This window comes from Lampetra planeri, chromosome 63 (genome assembly GCF_965212315.1).
Source record: "Lampetra planeri chromosome 63, kcLamPlan1.2.h2, whole genome shotgun sequence".
Classification (NCBI taxonomy): domain Eukaryota; kingdom Metazoa; phylum Chordata; class Hyperoartia; order Petromyzontiformes; family Petromyzontidae; genus Lampetra; species Lampetra planeri.
In genome coordinates this window covers 579678-596901 of record NC_136169.1, presented here as the reverse complement: position 1 = coordinate 596901, position 17224 = coordinate 579678, and the positions used below count along the sequence as shown (strand labels likewise).

The window sequence follows — 17224 nt, the reverse complement described above, 5'->3', positions numbered from 1 at the left end:
GTGAGCGCGCCCGCTATCGTTAACAAAAAATAAAATAAACAAAACCACACAAATGCACGCACGCGTTTCAGATCCATGAAACGGGTCGTCTCTTTGAAAGCCCCCTTAGCTCTGTCGTATCTCTCACTTTTACGAAGCTCTTAAAAGCAGGATAACGGGCAATTTATTTATTTAGACCCGCGGAGGAAGCTGCCCACCCAGCAGTGTGGATGGGTCCACTCAGGGCCGGATTCAGATTGTGTAGGCCCCTGGGCTGCAGGTACTGTGAGGCCCCCAGTAATATTTTCAAAAGGAAAACAAAGCGAAAGAAAAATTAAATTAAATTTTTACGAGGATAACAACGAATAAAATTCAGCGTTCACAACTGAAACAACTTTTCACTTCATCTCTACAGGCCCCTCCAGCTGGCAGAGGTCGCTGGGCTGCAGCCCCTTGATCCGGCCCTGGGTCCACCACAGTCGGCCGATTTGGCAGGGTCGAGTCTGGTGGTCGGGGCAAAGCCTGGCGCGCTCCAATCTGTCCCGAGCGAGCGAGAGAGAAAGAGAGGGGTTGCGGGCTCTCCAGAGGTCGCTCTCGCAGAGACCCTTCCGCCAGCGGTGGCTCGAGCCGGGAAATCGCGGGGGCCGCGCCTTTATCTTTAACAGCCGCCGTTACACCCTGCGTCGCGCGCAAGAGAGAGAGAGCGCGCCCTTCAAGTCGGAACGATCGAACCTAATGACCGCCCTGGTGGCAACCCCCCTCTCCACCTCCTAATCAGGGGCAGCGCCAGGGAGGGAGGAGAGGGGGGGAAGATTTGGAAAATGGCGACGGCGCGAGTTTGGCGTTCGCCTTCACCCGGGAGCTGCTTTGGCCGCGAGCTTGGAAATTCGAAAATCCCACCGCGCTTCTCGCGACGTCGATCCGCCGCCGCCGCCGCCGCCGCCGCCTCGGCCAACGCGGCTGGCGCCTTTCGCGCGACGGTGAAACGCCGCATCGGCGCAATCGCTCGCCGCCGTGTCGGAGAAAACCGTTACCGCACGGGGTGTTTGGGGGTGGTGGGGGGGGTGTTGAGGGGTGGGGGGTGTTGGGGGTGTTGGGGGGTGGTGGCGGGGTGTTGGGGTGGTGGAGGAGTGGTGGGGGGTGGTGGGGGCATGGTGGGGGGTGTTGGAGTGGTGGGGGGGTTTTGGGGGGGTGGTGCGGGGGTGGTGGGGGGATGGTGGGGGGTTGGTGGGGGGGTGGTGGGGGGATGGTGGGGGGTTGGTGGGGGGGTGGTGGGGGGATGGTGGGGGGTTGGTGGGGGGTCGGGGGGTATTCCAAGTAATTTTTTCGTCGAGCAAAAATTAAGCAGATGCCTTTTGACGCGTGTCCGCTTGTGATTCAGAGTTTCCTGTTTACACAGCGCGGTGTGGTCCCCCCCCCACGCCACCCCTCCGATCGCCAGGGTCCCCCCCCCTCCTGCTTTGTATGCAAACAGCCTTGACAAATGTCTGCCATTCAAACGTGACTGGACGTGTTTAAAGTAGAAGCTCGTCCCCCGGCACCACTCCGCCAGAGGCTCTCTGTATTCCGTCTCCCTCTCTCTCCGCACAGACGTTGCCGCGGTTGTGACAGCGGTCAGCGGCGCGCTCGCCGATCCGATTCTTTCTTCCGTTGAAACTTCGTCGTCTTCTTCTTCGTCTTGTTCTTCGATGTCCTCGTTTGCTTCGTGGCTTTACTCTCTCTCTTCTTGCTGTGGTTTTCCCACCTGATGATGATTGACTCTCTCTCTTCTTGCTGTGGTTTTCCCACCTGATGATGATTGACTCTCTCTCTTCTTGCTGTGGTTTTCCCACCTGATGATTGACTCTCTCTCTTCTTGCTGTGGTTTTCCCACCTGATGATGATTGACTCTCTCTCTTCTTGCTGTGGTTTTCCCACCTGATGATGATTGACTCTCTCTCTTCTTGCTGTGGTTTTCCCACCTGATGATGATTGACTCTCTCTCTTCTTGCTGTGGTTTTCCCACCTGATGATGATTGACTCTCTCTCTTCTTGCTGTGGTTTTCCCACCTGATGATGATTGCTTGTGTTGCGATCGAAACGGCGCGATTTAATTTATTTTATACCTACGTGATTTACCTACGTGGTTTACTCTATAATTTACAATTCGTGACTAGTTCAACACACCGCTTGTGTGTTCCGCGAGTGGGCTTACTCTCCGACACACCGGCGTGCTGAACTTACTAATTGGCTGTGCCGTGGGTTTACTCTCTAATTTACAATTGTAAATATTGTGGGTTTACTCTCTAATTGTAAAAATGGGTTTACTCTCCAACACACAAGCGGTGTGCTGTACTCGTAACAAACTGGCACGTTTCGTTTACGCGACAAACCTATCTAATTGGCTGTGTCGGGCATTGACGGGTTTAACGACGCATTTATATACTTATACGCGATCTAACCCAAAACACCTCTATTATGGATAATATTGGTCGCGAAAAGGCTACGCGTTAAACTGCTTGCTTAATTTTACCTTAACCAAACGGAAGCTTGAAAGGAATGAGCACGTTTCCACACAGGACTAATGCCCGCCTGAGTAAGACAACAACGACAATCAGCCAAGTCCACCTGGATTCGTGGGGGGGGGGGGGGGGGCGGGATTAGCGAGCTGGGAAACGAGTGGAAGAGTGGAACGAGCGGCTCGTTAAGTGGGAGACTCAGTAGCGCTGCTCCCCTTCCACTGCACAGCGGACCTCCGCCTCGGCGGTGACCCGCCACGAAGGGGGGGAGGCGGGGTCACCTTCGTGAACGGTTTAATACTGTTAAGTGTGAAACCGTTAACGAAGTCCGTCAATGATGAGAAGCGCCCATCGCGACAGGGCAAAAATGTGGGACGCGAGACCCCGAGGAGCCTTCACACAGCGCAGGAGGGCAACATCGTGTAAAAAGCGCCCTGCGCAGAAATCCATCGGTGCTTCCTGAAGAAATGCACCGTGGTCCCGATGTCTTTGTTTTTTGAGATTATTTTGCTGCGATAAAGGCGCAAATTATGGGGCCACTTTGTTGAGCTATCGTTGGTGGCCAGGTCGCTTCTGAAAAAATAAGATTCCTCAGTGGGCTTTGCCTGGTACGCTAGGGATGGTTTAGTTTTTTGTTGTTGTATGTGCATGGGTTTGTTTTCAAGGACTTTGCACTTCCATCGTGTGTGTGTAACTCCCTGTTGTTGTAACGTTCTAACCTCGTGACCCGACATCTGTGAAAAAGAGCTCTCTAGCTCATCGGATTCCCCCTGTAGTCTGAATACAATATTCAAACTACAAGGGGAATCCGATGACAGTGGTGACCTGAGGACGAGGGAACCACGAGGCATTTCTCGAGGAAAGGCCCGAAGATGATTCCGTCGTCGTCGTTGGTGCGCACACGGCAAAGTGGCTGCGGTCGCTCTTCGCCCGCCGCTGTTACAAAGTCGCTGGGAAAATTCCTTGGCACTTCGGAGGAAAAAAAAGAGCTTAGAATCCGGCAGCCAGAGCGATGGATTGTTTGCGGACCCAACGCACGCTACCGCTACCCCCCGCCTGCCACAGCCCAACTCAGCGGTCTCGCCGTGACGTAAATACATCGGCTGCTTCTACAGTTGAGGGTCATCATTTTCGGGCTTGCAAAAATAATTAATCGTACGCGCGCCATGTAGCTCGAACTCCGTGTTAACTTTCCAAAGTATACTCCGCTGTCTTGCGAGCGAAGAAAAAAAGAGGGCGCGCACACGCGCACGTTAGCGGCAGCCTCGTGAAATAAAACAACACAGCAGGATCGCGGGCGCAGTGGTGACCCCCCCGTGCCTCACGGCGCGAAGGGGCCTGGGTTCGACTCCCGGCTATGTTCTCCACCCCCTGTTCTCCACGGGTTTCCCTCCGAGTTGTCCGGTTTCCCTCCCACAGCTTCGAAAACAAAAAAAACCCACAACAACATACAACGTAACCCGGTATTGGCCCAATGTTCAAACATTCCCTACAAGTGACCCTACTGAGATCGTACCCACAGCGGTAGCAGCAGCAGCAGCAATCGCCGCGCCCTCCTGCGACAACCAAACCTGGCAGGAACCTCGTGAGAACGGCTCATGGCATCGTGAGGGTGCGCCCCCCACCCACCCACCCCCAACCCACTCTTCACTTGCGGTGTACACCGAGGAACATGCTGCTGCTGCTGCTCCTGCGTGAGTGCGATCCCAAACGAGTAATATGCAGCGTCGTCTTTCAGTGCTGGGCCATGTTTGCAGTCTGCGTGTCTCTCTCTCTCTCCCCGTGGTCCCGTGGATTTTTTTCTCCGGGTCCTCCGATTTTTCCCTCCACATTTAGAATCAACATCGCTCATTTAGACTCGTTTATATTATTTTGGGTGCGATCAAAATGTACAAATGACGGTGCCACTTTGCTGAGCTGTCATTTGTGACCAGGTCACTTGTGAACAATAAGTTGATGCCTCAGTGGGCTTTGCCTGGTAGGATGGGGATGGTTTAGTTGTTGTATTTGTGTTTGTGTGTGGTTTGTTTACCTTTCTTGTACTTTGCACTACAATCATGTTTGTGTAACTGCTTGGCATTGTAACGTTTTTAACCCCGTGCCCCTCCTGGACATCTGTTGATAAAAGAGCTTCATAACTCATCGGATTCCTCTTGCAGTCCAAATACAAGATTCAGATTCAAGATTGGTTCCTCTGCGTGGTTCCGTTCTCATCTTAGCTTCATCTCAATCAGTAGAACGCCAACGTGCTGATGCTTACCCGTTAAAGCGTTCACGTTTTAGAGTGGTGTGTGTGTGGGGGGGGGGGGGGGGTCAGTGGGTTTGGGCCGGACCTTGCTCAGCCAATTTTCTTGTTTGGGGAAAAAAAATAGAGAGAAAAGAGAAAGAAAAAGAGAGAAAAAATAAAATGAAAAAATAAATAAAGATATAAAAAAGATCGAGAAAAAGGGAGAACAAAGAGAAGAGAGGGGAAAAAAGATAAAAAAGAGAAAGAAAAAGAGAGAAAAATATTTTTAAAAAAAGAGATAAAATAAGAGAAACAAAGATAGAAAAAAAGATCGAGAGAAAGAGAGAACAAAAAGAAAAGAGGGAAAAAAAAATAGAAAAAATAGTTTAAAATTATAAAAAAATAAAGATAAACAAATAAGAGAGAAAAAAAAATAGTGAAATAAAAACAGGAAAAAGAACAGAAAAAAAGAGAAAAATAGAAAGAAAAGAGAAAAAAGAGAGAAAAAGAGAAGAGAGAAAAATAAATAGAAAAGAGAAAGAAAAGAGAAAAAGGAGAAGAAAAAGATAAAAAAAGAAAAGGAATAGAAAAAATATGAAAAAAGAGAAAAAGAGTTTAAAAAAATAAGGAAAGGAGACGAAAGGGATAAAGAAAGAGAGAGAAGAAATCTTCGGACGCGAGATCCCGGTGTGGAACATCCAGCCGGGAGCACCCAAGGTGTGAGAGCGGCGTGGGGAGCAACGCGCGGGACCGGCGTGCCCTGTCGCACACCGGTGAAGGTGCCGGGAGCGGTGGGGCGGTATTTGTTTGCCTGACCTGATCAATGCGGCTTGGCGAAGGGAGCTGCCCTTGAACGAGAGTTTCTCGGCTCATCGGCCTTTACTTGGACGTGAGCTTCTGGTTGTGAGTGCATGGTGACGGGGGGGGTGAGGGGTATTTAAGAAACGTGTACGGTCGTACCAACTCCGACGCCGGTGGACAGAGTCGAACCCGCGACCTCTTGGATCGCTTGCTGACCGTTGCACGGCGGCAGTGTCTCCCACACCCACACCCCCCCCCCCCCCCCCCCCGAGCGAAATGACTTCACGGCGTTTTGGTCTCGTTAAATCTCAAAGACGCCGAGACCGGGATGAGGGGTGGGCGAGGGGTGGACGAGGGGTGGACGAGGGGTGGACGAGGGGTGGACGAGGGGTGGACGAGGGGTGGACGAGGGGTGGACGCGCGAAGGCGGCCGCGTGCGCCGCGTCCGTCAGCAGCCGACATCCGTCTCCGGATTGATGGAGTCAGCGTAGAGAACCTCCTGAACTCCGGAGGCGAAGAGGTCCGACTTTTACGAGGGCACGAACAGCGGCACAGCTTTTGTTCATTTCCATTCTCTTCTCACTCAGCTCCCCTCCACGCACTCTCCTACCTCTCCCCTCTCATCTCACTCCACTCCACGCACTCTCCTACCTCTCCCCTCTCATCTCACTCCACTCCACGCACTCTTCTACCTCTCCCCTCTCATCTCACTCCACTCCACGCACTCTCCTACCTCTCCCCTCTCATCTCACTCCACTCCCCTCCACGCACTCTCATCCCTCTCCCCTCTCATCTCACTCCACTCCCCTCCACGCCAATCTCTTCTCCGGCCACCAAGGCTCTCTGCAGAAGTCCGCCGTGAACCTTCGTTAAATGGGAGGTCGCTCTCTCTCCTCTGCTGCCCCCTGCGGCTCCCTTCACCCCAGCCCTCCGTGCTGTCGACTCCCCGGGGTGGCAGGGAGGTGGCTCAAGAGGCACTGTGACCCGCAACCGCAGAGGACCTCGGTTCAAATCCGGGTCTCAGTCCGTCTCTTTCTTGCTGTCTCAAAGACAATGCATCACATGCTACCAGAGCATGTGTTTATTGTGTTTGCATTTTCAACACAAGTATATGTGGTCAATGCAGACATGATTCCTTGCAAAAGCTTGCAGTTTGGTGTTTTAACATCTTAACGCAACTGTTTTATTTGCCATAAATTGTAAAAAAATATTTTTATGAAGGGATGAGCCGTCATGTACAATTGGGCTATTAGCTGAATTCGGTTTAATTCCAGCTGCGCTCAGTTCGACTGTTACGTGAGAGCTCCTCGAGAAACTTCGCGAAACTCTCCGGAGCGAACGGACGACGAGGGCTCTCTTCCTGCGCCACGCGCGCAGACGTCACAGGGCGGTCGTGTCCCCGTAAAAAGGCGGTGGAGAAATATGTCGGACGTCGCCGGCACCACCACCACCGCCGCCACGTGCCGCAGCACGTGGCTTTTTTTGTGTTTGTTTATTTTGTTGCCGGTGACTTTGTGAAATCGGCTCCAGTGCTGCTGCTGCTGGCAGCAATAAAAGTGGTTTAAAAGTCAAAAAGTCTGCTTCTCTCTCTCTCTCGCCTCAATTTTCCTTTCCATCTCTCTCTCCCTCTCTCCCACTCTCTATCTCTCTCCCGCTCTCAATGTCTCTCTCAATCTCTCTCCCTCTCTCTGAAGGACCCTCTTTGTACCAGCGTGAACGGCACCCTCATCTTCACCTTCTAAAGTGCTCGCTCGTCAGCGTGGCGTGCTTGATGACCACCACCACGTGACTGTTTTGTGTTGTGCGTGGCGCATTTAGCGCCACAGCACGTGGTTTTAAAGTGTTTGTGCTATTTGTTGCTAGTGACTATGTGGATTTCGTATCGGAATCGCCTACAGTGCTGTTGCTACTGGCGGAAATAAAAGTTGTTTAAAAGTCAAAAAGTCGCTCTCTCTCCTTCTCTGTCTCCCTCTCTCCATCTCCCTCCCTCTCTCCATCTCTCTCTCGCACGCGCCGGCCGGCCGGCAACAATGCGCGCCATTCACAGCCCGCCGGCGGTGTCCAACGTACGCGCCGCTTGGCGCTAATCAAGCGTAAATAAACCCGGAGCGGCCTCAGCAGGAGGAGAGGATGATGTAATCGCACGAGCGGAGAGAGAGAGCAGAGGAATCCCTCTCGAGCGCGGAGTCGTGGTGGGGGGGCGATTGATGTGGGGGGGGGAGACCCACGTCACGAACGCGAGCAGAGAGCAACGCAAGCGCCGCCGGAGCCGACTCGCGGTGCCGTAACACAATAGCGCTGTGTAACCATAAGCGCTGCGACGGGGGCTCTCGTGAGTGATATTTTACTCCGGGGCCAAAAGACGTCGTTCGTAATGAGTAAACGCGTGATTTGCGAGCGGTGGGGTGGGGGGGGCGGGGCGGGGGGATCCCCAGGAGAGTTTTTAAATGCTCCCAACAAACAGTGGACATTTGTTTTCCCGGGCCCGACGTGATGCCGAACAGCTGGGCCCCGCTGCGCGTTCGCTCCTCGCGTCCCTTTCATTTCTCGCACAATGCACACTCGCACGTGCCAAAGAGCGGCCGTGCGCACGTGCGCGTACGTGCCCGTCGCGGCGGTTGCCCGCGTGCGGTGCCCGCCGCCCTTCCCCCCACGCGACCGCCGGAGAGCCCGACCACGGTCGGGCCGTCGCCACCGATTCGTCCGCAAGGCCGCGGATTATAGCCAACGGGAACCTCGAGGCCCCGTGCGGGTTTTTTACACGTGAGCCGACCTCGTGGTGGTGGGAGGGGGGGAGGCCGGGGGGGTGGGCGGGGGGCCGTCCGTCGCTCTCTCTGCCCCATTGCCCCCCCCCATTTTCGCTCTGTGCTCCGTCATTTGTTTCGACCGCCGACTGTCGTTTGAGCGTGACGAGCAGCAGTAACAACAATAACTACAAACTCGCTTTCATTAAGCGCCTTTCAAATTGGCAATAGATCAAGGGGCCAAGCGCGGTGAACTTTTCTTAACATTCAGCGCGACGTCTCCGACTTGCGAATGTTTTCCGAGCCGCGTGTTCCTCTTTACCCATACAAAGGTTCATTCCTCCAAGTGTGTGCCTCTCTCCACGCTTCTTTGTGCACTATTCGGATTTTTGCTCCGTTTTATTTATCAGTTGGCCCCCGTGTGTTTTTTGTGATCCGTACGTCGAAAGCTGCCAAGGTGCTCGGGCAGGCCAGATTATCGTGACCCTGCTGGAAGACAGGCGGATTTGGTTCGCATTGGAGGCTTAATTTGTGTAATGTTGCAAGATGAATTGGCGGGCATGCGCACACACACGGACCGGAAAATGGACAAAGGCCCAGGACCGATTTAGATATCAGTCACTGATGTTTGGCTGTGAGCGGGAATCGAATTCTGGTCACCGGGTTTGTAGCGCACTGCGCGGCTGGCTCCCCATGCACAAAACAAAGATCCCCCGTATAGCCTTAACATACTGGTGGGTCAAGTGCTGTTAGCGAGCGCCTATGAAGGCCGGCACGGCGGACGAAGGGGTTGTGTTGCAAGCACCAACACCTGGCTGACAGGGACTCGCACGCAACAGCAACAACAGTTTCCATTCACCAATAAGTGGCAAAACATTTCAAAAGTGCTCGTGCCAGGCTAGGTGTGTCCTGAGGTCACGTGAAGTGTCGCAGGCTCGCTGCTGGCAGGAGCTCACGTGACAGACCCAGGTGCCATGGGCTAACGGAGAAGACTGGCAGACGCACCAGCTGTGCCCGCTGGACATGCTCACGGACACACACGCACAGACACACACATGCATGGACACACACACACGCACGGACACGCTCACGGACACACACACGCACGGACACATGCACACGTACGGACACACGCACGCACGGACACACGCGTAGCCAGCTCACCTGAGTGGTTCTCTGCAGGATTCCGTGGCCCAGCTTCTCGCACAGGTACGGGATGAGCTGCATCAGCTGGAGCCTCTGGTAGTCGCTCTCCTCCACGTCGCTCGCATCCCCGGCACTCCCCACCTCGGGGGCTCCCGGGGCCTCCAGGCCCTCGGTGCTGCCCCCGTCCCTCGCTCTGGGCTCATGCACCATCAGCGCCGTGAGGTCCTGCGTGAGAGAGACGCAGACAAAAGACAAAGATCCCCCGTGGAGCCCGTAACAGACTCTTGGGGCAAGTGCTGTTTGCGTGTAGCAACTATTGAAGGCCGGCACGGCACACCCGGGGGGAAGGGGGGGGGTGGGTGGCCAGCACCACGCCCGACAGCCTTTGTCTCCCCAGTGGCGATGTTTACTACACACCGTAACAGGTACTCATTTGAGGCTGAGTTGACATCGGGGAGGCCCAGGACTGATTTAGATATCCGTCACCGATGTTTGGCCGCGAGTGGGAATCGAACCCGGGTAGCCGGATTCGTAGCGCAGCGCTAAACCCCTCCGCCAGTCCACGGTTGATTTCCTGGTACAGGCTGAGTCCTCCCTTACTGAAGCCTCACCACCTCCTCTCTCTCTGCTGCCCATTCTCTTTCTCTTCCCTCACCTCGCCCCTCCGCGCTCCTCCCCGTCCCTCCCCGACCCTTGCGTGATCCCTGCGTGCCCCCCTCTATCTTGGCCATCTCCCCTCCCCCCTTCCCCTTTCGGAAATCCCCAAGTAACCCCTCTACCGCGGTCACTCATTCGACAACCCGTGTATCACGCTCCGTGCCACCGAAATCGTTCCATTATTGCCACCGTTTGCCTTAAAGCCATGCCAAGCGCCTCGAGTGAGGGCGATCTGCGCGAATAAATATAAAATTAGATCAGGTTGTCATCCGCTGCTGGAGGAGGGCCTTCCGCCACGCCGTGCGGGTCACCGGCGTTACCGGACCATACTTCTCCACGCTGCCCAGGGCCGGGTTGGTTGAAGGTGCAGGGAAGCATGGAAGTACAGTACAGCAAACAGACTTTGCTGTGCTTTCCACAAGGTAGCCCCGTGGAAGCCTATAACACCTGTTATGCATGGTGGATCGCCCCCCCCAAACGCCATGGGGTACAAGCTCCAAATTGGGGGTGCTCCCACCAATAACATCGGTGCAATCCAGCAATCCTTGTTCAAGAAAGCCTCACTGCTTCTGCTGATGAGGCGTAAATATGACAAAGCTGGTCCCGACTATGTCTTGGCAAACCAAATGACGCTGGATTTTTAGCTTGGAAAGCCCATAGACTGATAGATGACAAATAAATTAAAAACAATATACTATTTATATGTGCGGATACAGAAAACTGTCAACAAGCCAGTTCAGCCAACCTGCTCGGTGTAATTACTCCGAGAGGCATCTTCATGTTGCTCGTCGCTGTACATAAACACGTACAGCCCTTCGCCAATCGTCTGCCGGACGAAGACCCTGTCGGTCACGGGAGTTGTTTGGCCATACTTCACCACGCCGGTCAGCGAGGCGGTGGGTGGAAGTGGGTTGGGAGCGGAGCCTCAAACCGGTTTAACTGTTTACTAACTTTTTATTTCACCGGGTAAGGCCCACTGAGCTGCATAGCTCTTTCTCAAAAGCGACATGGCCATCACAAACGAAAGCTCAACGAAGTGGCTTATCGCGTGGAAATCTATAACAGCCAAACGCTCTTGAAACGCGTCATGTTGATTTTAAATGCGGAGGGAAAAACCTAGGCCCATCTGCCAGACAATATTCGTTCGAAAAAAACGTGCAGGGTTCTAATGTTTTTCTGTAATTATATTTTAGCAATTTTAGTTGTTTTTTTTCGTTTCAAAGTCTGGTGTGGGGGGGGGGGCAGCTGGGGCGAGCACCTTCGCGAATTGGGAGTTGCTTTGCCGACGGCATGAAGACCGCTTTCCGGGAAGTTGGTGACGGCGCGTATTCCCACAGTGACCGGCCGGCCGAGACACCGGCCGGCCACCTCTCCCGCGGCCAGCCAAGCTCGCCGGCTCGCCGGCTCGCCGGCTCCTCTCTCCCCTCTCTCGGGGGAAACCCTTCCACTCGGCGGCGCCCGCCAAAGCGTGGGAGTCTCAACATCGGTGTTGGGTTTTTTTTATTGCCATTGTTGTTACTCAAAAAAATGTATTTTTTACTGACCTCTATTTCATCAACTTATAATGCAAGTAAATAATGAATCACACAGGGCCCCGTAGGGGGAGAGTGAATAAATAAATCCAAGGAATAGTTATTTTTCTCTCTTCTCACTGTTATTAGATTTCATATATTTTGCGTTGTGTTTTTTCTGGCATGAGAGGGTTGCGGAAAAAAGCGTTAATGCAGAGTCACGCCGTTTCAAATCACGGGATTCCGGATCCTAGGGTGTGGGGGGGGGAGGATCGACGCAGCCGTCCGTTTGATTCACACCGAGCTGGGCTATCGATTCGCCGGGCATGTCGATCGCGTCGGCGACTGTCAGGGTCCGTCGCTCGACTAATCTAACCTCCCACGTGTGCCGCTGGACGGGAAGTGACGGGCGTGGGGTGGGCGATGGGGGTCTCCTGCCTTTGGAAGGCGGGGTGTGCGGGAGGTTGAAATGGACGCCGCGGTGGCTAGGAGATGTTAACTACCTCGCCTGGCTTACAAGAGGTCGTGGGTTCGATCCCGACCCCGACGCCTGCTGCTGTATATTTGGAGTCTCTCTCCCTGTGGTGGCGTGGATTTTTCTATGGGTCCTCCGGTTTTTCCCTCCACATTTAGAAACACGCAGTTAGAGGATTTCGCTGCTATGAATTTCCCGCACGATGACAAGCCACTTCGTTGGTGGTGGCCAATGTCGCTTCTGTAAGATAGCTACATAGCAGCTCAGTGGGCCTTACCTGGTAAATAAAAATACTTTTTAGTTGAGTTTAGTTTTAGTTTCGAGTCCCGAGTCATCAACCCCAGGCGAAGTCGGTCCATTAAGTCGTCACGGCTTTACGTTCTGTTATCACTACGTGACAATAACTAGCGAACGGTACGCGGGGTACAGGATGCTCCATTCTGACCGTGAACGGAGCACGAGGCCACCGCGGAGATAAATCACTTTCATATAATATTTTTTTTCATGTAAATAACATCGATAATGTTACTTGCCTAACATTGCTGGCCGATAATGTTACTTGCGAAACATTGCTGGCCGATAATGTTACTTGCGTAACATTGCTGGCCATGTCAGTCGTGCTGTGGGTTTTGGCAAACGGGGTTTGGGAGCGTATCAAATACCTCCCCCCCCCCATAGGAACCACCACGGACATCGCCACCCCACCGACGTTGTCAACCTTGCGGCTGGGGATCCAACTTGGCAGTCCGGCGCGCTGACAAAAATGGCGCCACCACTCTCCGCCCCGTCGCGACCCCACGACCCTTCTATGCGTCCTTGTTTTTATATATTAAAAAAAACACTACATTTCACTTTCACACAGAGACCCCCGCCCCCTCAATTCTCAAAATATATATTCAATAGGGGAGTCGTGCATTGGAGGCACAGTGTGTACCAGCACATGAGCCGGCTTGATCTGTTTTGTGCCGAGGTAGAGCACCAACATGTGCACAATGATGCATTCTGGACGTTTAAAACCACCCGTTTTGGACGCCCGCTAAACTTCCCCCTGGGCATTCGCCGAAGGCATTCCGTGTTTCCAGCCGCTTGCCACATAACCGTAACAAGTGATTTACACAATCGTGAGGTTCTGCCAGTAAAGTTTTTTTGTTTTTTTGGATCCAGGCGATCACTACAAGCAGCAGCAGCAACATCTCTCGTGGCCACGCTCGAAATCCGCCGGGAAGGTCCGGCCTCGGAGGGCACGGCCTTTGGTAAAAACTTGACGCCGGGAGTAAATCGCGAGGCCCCGCGGTGGCCTCTCCGTGTCAAGGGGAGGATTTGGCCGTCGAGCGGCGAAAGCCGTGATTGGACAAGGCCGCCCCCCCCCCCACCCCGCTGCCTCTGAGTGAACCCTAAAACGCAACCACGACGGTTGTTGTTGCTTGCAACAGACGTTGCTTGCATCCGCGCTGCTCCGTTTTTACGAAACGCAGGGGGGGCTGCCGTACAGCAGGGATGTGTTCACTCGCTGATAATGTTTTTTCTTTTCAGTCTTAAGTCTTAGTGTTGGTAGAATGCAAGCAGGCCAGGAGGTGGTCCCCAGCGCGCAGAGTGGGCGGGCTTCGCAATCGAAAGGTCAAATCCTGGTTGGGTGAGTTGGCCGAGGCCATCATCCTTTTCGGGGGGTCGATAAATTGGGTACCGGGAGATTAACAGCGGAGGTTGTTCATTGGATAGACTCCCCCCCCCATCCTCCCACCCCCTCGCTGTCATAGGAATGTGGACTTTCCACCACTGCCTCTGTGGAGACTGCGATCAGGCGACGATGATGGGACGCAAATTCATTCCTCGACGTGCGTTTGAGCAGAAGATCATCATCTTTTCGGGGAGAAATAAAAACAATGAAAGTAATGGATCAAATCCCTTTTGACTTCACTCCGGTTTTTTGTTTGCCACGGGCCTCCGCATCGGGGCGGAGCGGCGTCAACGTTAACCGTTGCCGTCGGTCTGCTCGTGGGTTCTCACCGTGGCTGACCCCACAGAGACCTCAGCCTCACTCCGAGTTGAAGGATGACAGCCGTCAAACGATCGCAGTTGCGTGAAATAAAATTAGGAATAGGGTTTTTTTTTTACCCCTTTTCTGGTGACAAAACAGGAATTGCATTAAGATGTTCAAACACCAAATAGAAACCTCTGGCAAGGACTCAAGTTGCTGCATTGACCACACGCAGTACGTGTGGTGAACATAATAACAAAACATGCTCTCTGGTAATAGTAAGCACGGTCGTCCAACGCTGTTCCGGAGTGACGGGCACCCAAATACATTTACTGTCGGCCACGTCCCTGGGACAGGCACGCAAACCCTCGCACGAGCGAGTCATCGATATCATCTTCACAAGAGTTATCGTGACCCAGTGCTACAAAGACAAAGATACCCCCGTGTAGCCTGTAACACTGTTGAGCCAAGTGCTGTTAACGAACACCTAGAAAGGCCGCAACGGGACACAACGGGGCGGGTGGCCAGCACCACGCACGGCCGTCTTTGTCTCCCAAGTGGCGATGTTCACACATCGCACCAAGATACTCATCATTTGATGCTGAGTCGACCTAGGGGAGGCCCAGGACCAGTTCAGATAACCCTCACTGGGTGTTGGCCGTGAGCGGGAATCGAACCTGGGTCGCCGAGTTCGTGGCGCAGTGCGATAGCTGCTGTAGCACAGCGCGATAACTGCTGCGTTACCGCTCCCCACTGAGTCGTGACCCAGCGCTACGGACACACACGCACGCAAGCACGCACGCAGCGGACACAGCTAATGTGCTAATGCTCTCAAGCTTAGCTGGAAAGCGTTGAATGGGCCTTGGGACTCGGTTGACACTTGCCCTGGTAAATAAAGAACGCTGTTGTTATTATTAAGATTGTTATTAATCGCGGAGCCTCGGGTAACGCCCCGAGAGGAGCGGCAAAACCGACGCCAGTAAACAAGAGTGCACGGTGGCTCCGAGGGAGAACAACGGGGGGGATTATCCACCACGTCGCACGCTCATTTCCAGGTACTCCTCAATTCCTCGCCAGATTTTAATTCGGATAAACGCGCGCTCTCTCGAGACGACATGGCGCTTTTATAATTAATTCGTGTTGTTGTTCCCCAATAACAATCGCTCTCTTATTCGGCCGGGGGGGGGAGGGGGGGCAGCGGGGGGAAGGCAAGTTCCACGATTGCAAGTATAAACAACGCACGCGTAATGAAATCCTACGAAATGAAGCCGGCGAATTAACGGGTGGGGTGGTCGTGACGGTCACACACGATTCGCCGATCGGGACCGTGACAGTGCCAGACACGTGTTGCGTGTGGGTGTGTGGGTGTGTGTGTGTAGGTGTGTGTCTGTGCAGTTGTTTGGCGCGCTGCGCTACTAACCCAGCCGCCCGAATTCGATTCCCGCTCAGGGCCAAAACCGGTGACGATTATCTGAGCCGGTCCTTGGTCTCCACTAGGTCGACTCAACCTCAAACGAGTAACCGGTGCAGTAGATCACCATCGTCACAAAGGCGGCCGGGTGTGGTTCTGGCCACTTTGTACTTGTGCACGTCTCCTGGTCGAACGCCACATTACCACGGTAGAAAGACAAAGACACGCGGAACGGGAAGGATAGAGAGAGGGGGGGAAACACACGCAGACTCCGTGCACAAAGGCACCCGAGTAGGGAGTTGAACCCAGAGCCTCGTCTCTTTGAGGCACGAGCATTACCGCTGCGCTGCCATCCGTGCCTCCCCACTGTCACGTGGCAGCAGCAGCAGCAGCAAATCACGTGCTCTAAGCGCGGTGCATCTCTCCCCCCTACACCGTGCCCCCCCCCCCCCACCGCTCACCCGAATTCACAAATGGAACCCAGATGACCGTTTATTCGCCGCACATCTGTTCATCTGCACGGCCGCAGTTGCTGTGGATACGGTAATAACACGAGCGCTGGGCCCGCGGAGCCTTGAGCGGGACCTCCGTGCTCGCGGCTGGCCCAGGTATCGCGAGCAGCGAGCACGGCCGCCCGCCCGCCCGACGGCCGGGTGCCGTTAATGGCTTAACGACTACGACGAGCAAGCCACGCTTCGTCCGCCTCGCCGGCGGGCGAGCATTGGTGGCTTACGCGCCGCGATCCAGCGAGGGTTAGTGGATTGCGCGTGGATGTTGCGAAACGCCCGTACCCCTCGCTCGCCAGGGGAATGGCGGTACAGCGGACAACGTGGACTCCGGCCGTGTGGGAATGAGGTTGTTTCCACCCCCCCCCCCACACCTTCGGGTGCATGCGATTTATTTCCTCCGGGGTGCTCCGGTTTCCTCCCGCGTGCAAACCACTCATTCATTGGCCGACGACACCCTCATATATAGAGGACCGCAGAGCTTGGGCGGTTGTTGTCATCTGGCCGCTGCCTTCCCGCACGTCTGTGGTTCCTCCTCGCCTCTTCGAGTCGCTCGCTCGCTCTCACTCGACGAGATCGGTGAGCGTAGAACCGCTCGGCACGTTACAACCTGACACTGTCATTCGAACGGGCAGGCCTGCTGTGTGCCGGTGCCACGGTCCGAATAAATAAATAGAAAACTCGGTGTAAATAAATAAACCGCCACTTCTGGATCGTGCATCGCAATTCTCAAAACCGACTTTCGGGTTAGGCCACGTTGTGCCATCTGACTAAATGATCCGATGAATCATGCGGAGAAATCGTTCCATCGCGAGAAGTCGTTCGCCAACAGGCGCAGGCAAAATATATCTCATCCGCAAACCTTCAGGCAGGAGAGGAAGAAGTCGCCGGCAAAGCCGGAGAGCTGAGCAGCGGCGAGGAGCTCGGTGAGGCACGTCAGCCGCCACGCCTCCTCCTCCAGCGCGCCGCACGCAGCCTCGTCCTCGTCGTCCGCCCTGTGGGCACACACAGCCGCTCAGCGACAATCTGCGGGCACACCCCACGCTGATCCCACGGCCTTGTCATCCGCATCCCGGGTCGATTGGCGAGGAATCCTCCTATCCGGAGTCTGTGCGTAAACATTGCCCCACAGAGCATGCAGGCCTGGTGGCTCAGTGGGTAGAGCGAACGGCTCGCAAATCGAAAGTTCAATTCCTGGTTTGGGGGGGGGGGGGTTCACTCTGGTTGGGGGTGGGTTGGTTGGGAGTTGCCCATCATTCTTCCAGTTGGTGGTTGCCCATCATCCATCTGG

At 54.3% G+C, this 17224-nt stretch overlaps 1 protein-coding gene across 1 annotated transcript in view; it reads right to left on the bottom strand.

The window, feature by feature from the left end:
- TANGO6 (transport and golgi organization 6 homolog) overlaps positions 1–17224 on the bottom strand; it is a 71400-nt gene that overhangs the window by 12559 nt on the left and 41617 nt on the right. Inside the window, 2 exon segments of the mRNA XM_078619511.1 lie at positions 9414–9620; positions 16796–16928. Coding sequence (XP_078475637.1) covers positions 9414–9620; positions 16796–16928 — 340 coding nt within the window.